The 11879-nt window shown below is 34.5% G+C and overlaps 1 protein-coding gene across 1 annotated transcript; it reads left to right on the top strand.

The window, feature by feature from the left end:
• The first annotated feature begins 8142 nt into the window (after window positions 1-8142).
• Window positions 8143-11625, top strand: AAS (Pyridoxal phosphate (PLP)-dependent transferases superfamily protein). Its single transcript, XM_016351891.3, has 13 exons — window positions 8143-8289; window positions 8411-8549; window positions 8643-8715; window positions 9108-9338; window positions 9433-9596; window positions 9723-9863; window positions 9963-10022; window positions 10259-10423; window positions 10502-10558; window positions 10647-10711; window positions 10801-10924; window positions 11033-11167; window positions 11253-11625. Coding segments are annotated over exons 1-13 (1479 nt in total). The 5' UTR covers window positions 8143-8287; the 3' UTR covers window positions 11376-11625.
• The last annotated feature ends 254 nt before the right edge of the window (window positions 11626-11879 follow it).

Here is an 11879-nt window from a genome sequence, read left to right as displayed (position 1 = left end):
GCCAAACAATAACCTTTCTTTGGGCTGATTATTGACCGCATAATTAATAGTAAATAAACAAAAGTGTGCAATGGTTATTATTTAGCCAAACAATAAACTTCCTTTGGGCCGATTATTATCCGCATAAATAATAAGCATTACTTTATTCTTAATTAGTTACCCAAACATGTATTTACTATCAATATGTATATATAATTCGGCCAAATATAGACCTTCCTTTTGGCTTACCAATATTCGCATGAATTATATATCGCCATATTCCTTATGATTTGTATAAATCAATTTTCACAAAAGAGACTTCTTTGGCAGCATAATGTTGAATCAATTTATTCCAAAACCAAATCTTTATAAAATAGATGGGTATAATAATCCAAATTGTTACTAATTTTCTTATGTAACAATTAAATTTTTTTTATTATTAATATGTACACATAATTTGGCCAAATATAAACCTCCTTTTGGATCAACTAATATTCGCATAAGTGACATATACATATTAATCCTTATATCCTAAAAGGATAATCAATTTTATATCAAATTATAACACACAATTAAATCTGAGACAATTATAATTTAATAATATTTTGTAAATATTTTAAAATATTTATTATACCCAAAAAAATAACTCTATCAAATCGGTCTCGTATAAAATATATATATGTATATAAGTATACCTTAATGTATAACCAAATAATGATAATATATACAAATGTCCATACATAATAATACACATATATATGCATATAAGGAATTGCAATCCACGCCATTAGCATAAAAAAAATTAATCTCTGTGTTCGTCCAACAGTAGCAGCTACATACGACACACACATAATAAAACATATATGTGTGATAATAATAAAGAATCACAGAAGATCATTCATGATTTACAGTTTTTGCTGCACAACAATATTAAACGTAGATAGCACATATATAAGCATATGTCGATCCAAAATAAAAACGAGATATTTTCGATGACTAAATTATGGATAGCTCTGATACCACTTGTTGGAATAAATTAATTTCAATAACCCAGATCATCCATATTAAATCATAAAAAAAATATCATATGCGAAAGCGTACCATAATAAGTATTGCTTTATTCTTAATTAGCTACCCAAATATGTACTTACCATTAATATGTGTATGTAATTCGGCCAAATACAAACCTTTCTTTGAGCTGACCAATATTCGCATGAATTACATATCACCATATTCCTAATGTTTTGAATAAATCAATTTCAATAACCCAGATCATCCATATTGAATCATAAAAAAAATATCATATGCGGAAGCGTACCTTTACTCATAGAAATCATAAATTGATGGAAGGATTTGGATCTTGTGGTTTTTTTTATCTTCCTCAACCAAAGTCTTCTGTATCCCTAGGCAGCTGAATTGCGACTCTTCTGATAGGAAAAGAGCAACAAAGATGGCTTTGGAATATCGGGGACTGAAACCCTGAAGGCACTATTTATATTTGAGCATGGCACCCATTAAACCCTAAAGCCCAAATAAAATAGTATCTAAAGTCCAAAAGATAATATATCTAAAATCCAAAAGATAATTATTTAAAGAACAAAAGATAATATATAGTTTTATTCTCACTCAAAAGTAATTATGACTTATTTAATTTAGCATTTATAGCAATAAATGAGATCACCATTATATAAGTCATTTAATTTGAAATAGCATAATTTGTTTTTATAATTAATATATGTATTTCCCACAAACAAATTAGGAAATTAAATAATTTTCTAACAGTATTGCCTTTTCTTTTGTCTAATTTGAGATACCCACTTTGTGGATGGTTTATGTTGACTCCATCAGTTTTGATCATGTATTTTTGTTAATTGGTGAGATGCCCTAATGCCACTAGGAAGACTGATTGTGTACCCATTATTTTGAGATGCCCTAGTGCTATTAGGTCTCGTGAATTTTTTGTCCCTCTTTTGGAGGTTTTCCCACAATAAAATTCTGGTGTTTGATTATTGAATTTCTACCATTATATTTGCTGCTTGGAGAATCTTTGGTATTACCTATTTAATCGAACAGGTTGTGAAAAAATTATTTTTGATGCTTCTGCTGTTAGACAGGTTCTTATTGAACCTCAGTTTTTCCTACAAAGTGGTATCTAGTGCCTTGGTTGTTTATCTCTGTGCTGATTAAATGGAGGAAAATACTCCTGGGCCAAATATGGTCAAATTGAATTTCCAAAATTACTTAATTTTAAAGACCCTCATAGAAGATATGTTGTATAGCAATGACTTGTATGATCTTGTGGAGGGGGATAAATCCAAAGGTACCAAATCCGATGCTGAATGGAAGAAGCTGAATCGGAAGGCAGTTGCTTTGATTAGGCAATGACTTGATCTTAGCGTGTATCCATATGTTGACACCAAAACGAATACCGAGAAGATGTGGAAGAAATTGAAAGAGTTATATGAGAGAAAGAATGTGCAAAACAAAACATTCTTGATTAAGAAGCTTGTCACTATGAAGTATGTTGAAGGTAAATCAATGCCGGAGTACTTGAGCATTTTTCAGGAGACGATGAACCAAATGACAAATAATGAAATCACTTTGAATGATGAGTTGCAAGCCTTGTTGTTGTTGAGCCTTTGCTTGATAGTTGGGAAGTTCTGGTTGTGACACTGACTAACTTAGTTCTAAAAGAAAAGTTAACGTTAGCAATAGTTAAAGAGAGCATGTTGAAAGAAGAAATCAGAAGAAGAGAGTGAGGTTTGATTAATGCCCCCTTCCAGTCAGAAGCACTTGTTTCAGAGTCATGGGGAGAAGTCAAAGTAGAAAACCTCACAGTTATGACAAGTCAGAGAGTCGAAGCAAGTCAAGAAGAAAGTACAAGCCAAGAAAGGAGTCCATTTGTCACCATTGTGGCAAACCAATGCATATCAAGAGGTATTGTAAGTTCTTGAAAAGAGAACAATCAAGGAGAAAAAATGAAGACAAATGTAAAGATAGTGATAAAAAAACTGCTGCTATTGTTTATGAAAATATTCTTATCACATATAATGAAAATTATGTGAATCTTGTCTATGATGATTCTACTTGAATGGATTCTGGTGCCTCGTGTCATGTCACTCCGAGGCATGAATTTTTCACTTCCTATACTGCTGAAAATTTTGGCAAGATCAAATTAGGAGATAAAAGAGTGTGTGGTATAATTGGTATGGGTGATATGCAGCAAAACAATTAGAAGAATACCCGAATTTAGAACAAGATATAAATACTTAAATGTCATATAAATATTAAATTAGTAACTAACAATGTAATTACCATCAACAAAGCCTTTATTCTAATTGCGAGTACAAATCACAGTCTCAACATTTTCTGGCAACATTCGACTTCTATATTTGTTAATGACATGAGCTCCAATACTAAAGGCAGATTCCGATGCAACCGTAGTAATTGGAATACTCAATAAGTCACGTGCCATGATTGATAACTTTGGATAACGACTCTCATATAATTTCCACCATTCCAAAATATCTAAATCTTCAAAGCAATCCTTTGACAAAAGTGGCTTCTCCAAGTATGTATCAAGTGGATTCTTTCCATTAGAGACCTCAGCTTGATGGTTACGTTTCATCAATTTCTATCAAAATAGAAATAATCACATCTTGTTAGGATAGAATAATGACAATTAATAAGAGAATTTAAATATGTTAAACATTACTTACGCCAACAATCGCAAGTCGCTTCTTGCTTGCACTTTCAGGGGTATAGGCCATGGATGAAGATTGATTACTAGGTCCTTGTGCTTGAACAGTTGGAAGAGAATTCTTGTCATATTTTTCAAAAAGCTTATATAATTTCTTTTTCACATGTTCCACCTTCCCTTTTGCAGTCTCAACATCAATCTCTTCATACATAAGCTCTAAAGTAGAAATCTTAAGTCTAGGATCAAGAATAGCACCAAATGCAAGAATGACACTATACTTTTCCCAATACTTCTTAAATTTGTTCATCATCTTTTTTTCCATGCTCCTTAGAAGCTCATCTTCACTTCTCAAACTTCCCATCAAAACACATTGAATATGATAGACTTGTAGAAAATACAAATTTGAAGTAGGGTAAGATGTGCCAGAAATCAAATTAGTAGTTTCATAAAAGGGGTATAAAAATTCACGTATCTTTTCAGCTCTCCCCCATTCATTAACCGAAGGACAATACTTATAAGCATGATCGGTTGCCTTCAAATACTCAAAGGCCTTCCGATACTTGATAGCACTTTCAAGCATAATGTACGTAGAATTCTATCAAGTAGTAACATCTAGATGCAACCCACTTGTAAAATTCAAACCCTGAATCGTTGAAACACATTCTTTAAACCTTATCATTCTACTCTCCGATTCCCTTACATATTTCACACTTTTCCTAATCTTATCCAATGCATCATGAGCAATTTTTAATCCATCTTGCACAATAAGATTCAAGATATGAGCAGAACAACGAATATGAAAGAACTTCCCATCACACAACAACCAATCATGCATATTTAATTACTTTTCAAATGATCTTGGCATGTATCATTAGCAGATGCGTTATCTAGTGTAAGAGTCATAATCTTCTTTTCAATTCCCCATTCATTTAAAAGCTCAAAAATCTTGGAAGACAATTCAAATCCCGTGTGAGGAGGAGGCATATGACAAAAACTCAAAATTTTACGTTGCAATTTTCAATTCAAATCAACAAAGTGAGCAGTTAGGCATAAATAACCCTCTGTAGTGATGGATGTCACAAATCAGAAGTCAAACAAACTCTATTAGGAATGGCTAATAAAGTACTTTTAAGCTTTTCTTTTTCCCTTAAGTAAATTTTCAGCACATCCTCCTTAAGAGTATTTCTAGTAATTAGGCCTAGAGTTGTATTGATGTATTTTACCCAATTCCTAAATTTCTTATTATCAACAATAGAAAAGGGAACATCACAATCAATCACAAAGGCAGCAAACAACTCACGCGATACATGATTATCTATCTTGAGAGCCCCTATTTTATTTTGCATTTCTATCAAAGTTTGACCAATATCCTCGAAGTCTATTTTCACACACCTGTCCAAATGACGCTTAAGTGTTGATGTCCCATATTGTTTACCACCAGCCTTAAACTTCTGTATGCATCCATCATATTGAGCACGATCTATTCCATCATCACCAGGTCCAAGCTTTGTGAAATATCTCCACACATCAGATATTGTTGCCTTCGTCTTTTTCTTTTTAATATCTTCAATCGTTTCAGATCTTTCCATATTTTCAGGATTTTGTGTTGCATTCCCACCATCAACTTCCATAGAGATAGAATTATCCATTGCAGAATCAACAGCTTAATCTAAATAATCTCAATACATAAAAATATTTAAATCAGTCAAAAGTATTCAAACAATAATCAAACATAATCAATAAGTAATTTAGTACTAACTAAATAATACCCAGTTGCAGAAACATAATCAAATCAGGCTGAAAAACAATATTCAAACATAATCAAACAATAATACCCAGTTGCAGAAAACTCAAATCAGGCAGAAAAATAATATTCAAACATAATCAAACAATAATACCCAGTTGCAGAAAATTCAAATCAGGCTGAACAAAAATTGACATGGAAAAAATAATAACAATAATAAGTAATAACAGTAACTGATCTTGAGAATGACGATGTGAGGAATCAGAAAATCATTTTTGCTAAGATAATCAGATAATCGATTCGAAGAGCTCATTTTTGCTAAAATAATTATGAGAAAAACAAACAACAACATTACAGTAACTCAGTAAGTAAACATCATCATCAGATTTGTCACATACATATTCACTTATTCAGCAACTGTAAATCACTTACTAATAGTAATGGCAGAGCCGTCGAGCAGGAAGAGGAGGAGAGAGGAGCGATTCCAGGAGTCCGCCAGTCACAGAACCGCCGAGCAGAGGCGCCGACGAGACAAAGCTGCCGACGACGACAGGAGGAGGGAGCCGAGCTGTTGAGGAGTGAGGAGGGAGTGGGTCAGCGAACGCTGAAAGGAATGAAGGTCAAAGGTCTGGCTGTCTGGGATGTGGGTGTGGCTGAGCTGAGTGACCGGCGTTAGGGATTGGATTAGGCAGGAGGCACCGAGGCAGTAGCAGCGTGTCTGCGTGTGATGTGTGTGTTGAGACTTGAGTAACCCTAATTTTCAATTTATACCCCCATGTAAATTTACTGAATTACCCCTTTAAAAAAAGGATGCCAGCCCGCCGGGCCAGCCCGCCCCGCCCCGCCTTGGCCCGCGGTTTTGGCGGTGCGGTTTTGGCGGGTTTTTAAAATTTGGCGGGTTCAAAATCTAGTCCCGACCCACCTTTTTTGGCAGTTTTGGCGGTTCGACCCAGCGGGTTCCACCCGTTTTGCCACTCCTGGGCCTCAATGAAGTAGGAGAATGAAAGAATCCATAAACAATTTTGTATCCTGACCCAACTTCATATATACCAGATTTTGTCCAGCACCAATTAACTTCATCCTCCTCCTCAGTTGGTTTGATTGAAAAAATTTTATTGCATATATCAACTGAAAAAATTGACTCAATCAGATTTCTGTTCCAACTTCTATCAGGATTTAGTAACGCACTAATGTAATACACTTGCAGATTTGGCGGGATTGTGAGTGCATTTTGAGGGACATTAAAGGGCACTGGTGGTGGGAGCCAGGGGTCATGGAAGATGCGGACATGAGTACCAGAGCCTATTTTCCATAACAAGCCTTTCTCGATCACCTTGCCCCCTTCAAGAACACTTCTCCAGCCCCACGATGGTATGCTTCCTATCTCTACATGTAGAAAATCTGTATATCTGAAATATTTAGCCTTGAGCATTCTTGATAGAGTAGAATTAGGGTATTTCATTAGACGCTAACATTGCTTGCCCAATAAGGCCAAATTTTGTGTCCTTAGGTTCTTGATCTCCAGCCCTCCATCTTTCTTCGGTCTCGTCATTGTGTCCCATTTAATCCAAACCATTCTTCGTTCTGCGCCTTTTTGACTCCACTAAAATTACGAGAGCATGCTATGAATCTCAGTCAACAGCGTGTCCGGGAGCTTGAAACAAGAGAGTGTATAAATAGGAATCGTCTCCCCCACCGCTCTCAATAGCGTGTGTCTGCCATCTGATGACAATAGACTTCTTTTCCAACCCATAATCCTCTTCTGAATTTTATCCTTGATAGCTTCAAAAGTTGCTTCCTTTAATTTTTGGACTATAGAGGACAGCCCCAGATATTTGTCTTATTCTTCGATATGTTCAATATTTAGTGTCTGAACAATTGCTAGTCAATTGAAAAACTACTTGAACTCTTTTTAATATATTATTTAATAAAATATGTAACTTGTTAACCATCAAATATAATCCAGTTATTATAAAATCAATAATTATTTTAAATATTATATTAAATTGCTTTTATATTACAATTTTAGCTTTTCAGCTCCACAAACTATAAATTTGTTTAAAAAAAACTCCCCAAACTATAACAGATTTAATTAATAACTTCAACGTAATATTAACAAAAGCAATTGCAACAATTATTGATATTACATAAAACTGCTTGTATTTCTCATATTAATTTAGTATGAATATGACTACTATAATTAGGTATTTTTTAAATATTATTTTTTATTTAATCTTTAAAAAAAATAAAAGACAAATAATTTTTTTTTATTTTTTAAACAGCGTAAAAATAAATATTTTAATTAATTAAATAATAATAAATCTTTGAAAAGACTGAAGAAAAGCTAAAAAAGTTAAAAGACAGCTAGCATTTTTCCAATGAATTTCGTTTGGGAGTCAATGGAGTATTTGTACAATGTGTATTAGTTAAAAAATGAACATTCAGGATAAAATACTATTAATTTTTCAAACACAATACACCCATACTATCCAGAATAACCATCCGGTAACAGGGATAATAAACATCACTGAATCGAATATCTCTAAACTCCATTGTATACATTGTAAAGATACTCCATTGACTCCCTGTACACTTCCTCTTTTCGAATATAACTAGTTTATTGTAAATAATGCAACCAAATAAGGAAAAAAAAATGAACTAATTAAAAAAAAAAATGCTAATCCACTAATTTCTACATATGCAATTAAGATTCAAAAACATCATCACCAACCAACCAACCCAACCACTTCTACATATAATAAAGATTCAAAAACGGCATCTGCGGCCTGCACCATATATAGCAGGATACTGAGATTATATAGCCACCTGAACTCACTTTGCAACTGAATTCATTCCAACTCCCAATGTGAGTCATAAACGTGTCAAACTCTCTCGTTCTTCTGATGCTATGCAATCATCGTTGCTTGTATATTTGTATTTTTACTTACTTTCATTGAATTGAATGTGTTGCTCTGATTGCTGAGTAGGGAAGGAGAACAACAAAGCAGTGGCATATTGAGGTCCATGGACGCGGAGCAACTCAGAGAGCATGCACATAAGATGGTTGATTTTATTGCTGACTACTACAAAACCATTGAGAGTTTCCCAGTTCTCAGCCAAGTTCAGGTTATTTCATTATCTCCCTTCTATATGATAGACGAGTAGATTCTTGATTCATCATTGTGAATATTCTGTTTGATTTTACTCCCACCGTTGCAGCCAGGTTATCTTGAAAAGCTCTTACCGGATTCTGCTCCTGATTATCCTGAAACACTGGAGCATGTTTTGAATGGTGAAATTTCTTACAAGTTTTGTTGTGTTACCTGATTTTTATTTTATTAGTTTAATGTTGATGGTAATTAATTATAGTAGGAGTACATAAGATTTTTTATTTTTCTGTTTTTTTTTTTCATTCATTGAAAATTATCAAAATATATAATTAATTACCATCAACATTAAACTAATAAAAAAATAATCTAGGTAACATGCTGTGTTAAACCCCAGAGTGTGTCAGGAGATTTGTTAATCATTTATGTTCTTCTTCCTAACCGTTTAAGTTTTTGGGATTAATAGTTTCATGACTATTTCGTATGTTAAAGAATTACTCTATGATAGATGCTGATTTTCGCTTCCCCTTTTTGTTTGGAGTTAGTTGAATGAACCATGTCACGTGTGATGTTGCAGATGTACAGGAAAAGATTTTGCCAGGGGTAACACATTGGCAAAGCCCCAATTATTTTGCATATTTTCCTTCCAACAGTAGCATTGCTGGATTTCTTGGAGAAATGCTCAGTGCTGGTTTCAACATTGTCGGTTTCAGCTGGATAACTTCTCCTGCCGCAACAGAACTCGAAACCATTGTTCTCGATTGGCTTGCTAAGGCACTTAAGCTGCCTCATGATTTCCATTCTACTGGTGAGGTCGTGGTCTGTAAATTTAGGGGATTAGGACACTTTCAAGTACTTGCCATTCCCCTAAATGGGAATTCATTTTAGAAATTGTATTGCAGGGCAAGGTGGTGGAGTTATTCAAGGAACAGCGAGTGAAGCAGTTCTAGTTGTCTTGTTGGCTGCTCGCGACAAGATCTTAAGGACGGTTGGAAAAGGCGCTCTTCCTAAGCTTGTGACATATGCATCTGATCAAACACACTCTTCTCTACTAAAAGCCTGCCAGGTACCTTCAATGAAACAAAAAATTTGAGAAGGCTTCTCATAAGGATCCTCTATAAGTCCTAGCATTGAACCTTGAAGGATACCGTTTTATGATTATTGTTAACCAGTTTTTACTTTGCATTCGCAGATAGGTGGACTTAATCCTGAGTTTTGCAGGTCACTAAAAACTGATGCTTCAACAAATTATGCGCTTTCTCCTGAAGTATTTTCTGAAGCAGTTTCAAGGGACATTGCTAGTGGTCTTATACCATTTTTCTTATGTGCTACCGTAAGAGCTAAGGCTTATGATATCAGTTTTAGGAAATTATTTTTAGTAGATTTGATTTCTTTAACATATCTGATATACACTCTTCATCTACAAATGCAGGTTGGTACAACTTCATCAACTGCTATTGATCCTCTACCTGAATTGGGGAAAATTGCTAAGGTAATGTATTTGATTGAATGGGTAATAAAACTTGCTAAATAACATGGAAGCCTTCTTGTATGAAATGATCACACTCAATCTAGAGTTCAGTCCTTGTTTGCATTATTTTTTTAAAATATTAAATTTCAGCATGTCCTCTACTTAATAGCTTAAACTTTTGGAAGAGATGGTTCATGACTGTGCTGTTTGATCCCTAGAACATCTAATAATGATTGTTTTCATTGTCTAATTGGCAGGTCAAAAACATTTGGTTTCATGTTGATGCTGCTTATGCTGGAAGTGCTTGTGTATGTCCAGAGTATCAACACCATCTCAATGGTGTCGACGAAGCAGACTCATTCAACATGAATGCGCATAAATGGCTCTTGACAAACTTTGACTGTTCACTACTTTGGGTTAAGGTATCTGTATAACACATTCCTTTTCCCCTCAATCTTCTCTCTGCATCTTTATTTGTAACTGATAGTGAGTTGATACAGGATAGAAGTGCTCTGATTCAATCACTATCTACGAACCCGGAGTATCTGAAAAACAAGGTAAATTTTCTTTGTCCTCTTCTTACAGTTAGGTCCATCAGATGCAATGAGTACATAAAATTGAATATTTATACTGTTGAACTTACAGGCCTCTCAAGGAAATATGGTCATAGATTACAAAGATTGGCAAATTCCCCTGGGGCGTCGCTTTAGGTTTGCATGATCTGAATTTTGACCTTCCGAAACACTTGTTACTTATTAACATTACATTACATGTTTAACATTTTCTAAATGAGCACCAGATCGTTAAAACTGTGGATGGTGATGCGTCTCTACGGATTGGAAGGTCTGCGAAATCACACGAGAAACCACATTAATCTTGCTGCTTATTTTGAGGACCTTGTTGGTCAGGATCCAAGGTTCAAGGTATTCTCTCTTATCCTTCATTTCTTAATTTATTTAACTCCACAATGCATCATATCATATAATCAAATGTAATATGGTATCACAGATTCTTCTTTACATGATATGCAGGTTGTTACGCCTCGCACGTTCTCTTTAGTCTGTTTTCGGCTTTTGCCTCCGGCTAACACAGAAGATACTAATAAACTGAACCGTGATCTACTTGACTCGGTGAATTCAACAGGAAGTGTTTTCATAACACACACGGTATGCATAAGAAGCATTTAGTGTTGTTCTTGGTTCCACACTTCCACCTATTTTCTGTCCCTTGATGGTATCCAATTATGTGCAGGTTCTATCAGGTCAGTTCATTCTGCGTTTTGCAGTAGGAGCACCATTGACAGAACAGAGGCATGTCGACGCAGCATGGCGAATTTTGCAAGAAAAGGCCACTGCTCTGCTTGGGAGTTTGTAGGATGAAACTACCCTCAGCATCATTTCAACCATTTGTTTTGAGACATCCATATTAATGTTTCACTTGAGAACTTAAGTTTTGTTTTTCCTCTACATGTAAGTCCTTAAGTTTCTTAGTGTTTAAATGCTCAATAAAAGGGAAAAAAATCCTTTCATGTGTAAAAACCAAGACCTATATATATACCATATATATACTGAAATATTTTGCGGCTTAAGCAGATATTAAATAACAGCGCTTAATCTGCAAAACCTAACATAGGCTGAGTTGTTTAAATGTGATGTTTTAGATTTGATCTCTAAGACCTGTATATTTTGTCCTACGGTATTTCCAACCCACCAGAACTAATACTAATTTGTTATGGATAGAAACTTTATTTAAACATTTGTTGTTAGGCTAATAAATTGCTGCATGCATAAGGTAGAATTCAAATTTCAAATACTTACTTAACCAGACTAATAAACTAACTATTAGACTAACCCAAGTTGATTTTAAGAGTTGTATAAT

Source organism: Arachis ipaensis, chromosome B6, assembly GCF_059453495.1.
Source record: "Arachis ipaensis isolate K30076 ecotype BB chromosome B6, ASM5945349v1, whole genome shotgun sequence".
Lineage (NCBI taxonomy): Eukaryota > Viridiplantae > Streptophyta > Magnoliopsida > Fabales > Fabaceae > Arachis > Arachis ipaensis.
The sequence above is the reverse complement of the archived record's forward strand: the minus strand, read 5'-3'. Positions and strand labels throughout refer to the sequence as shown.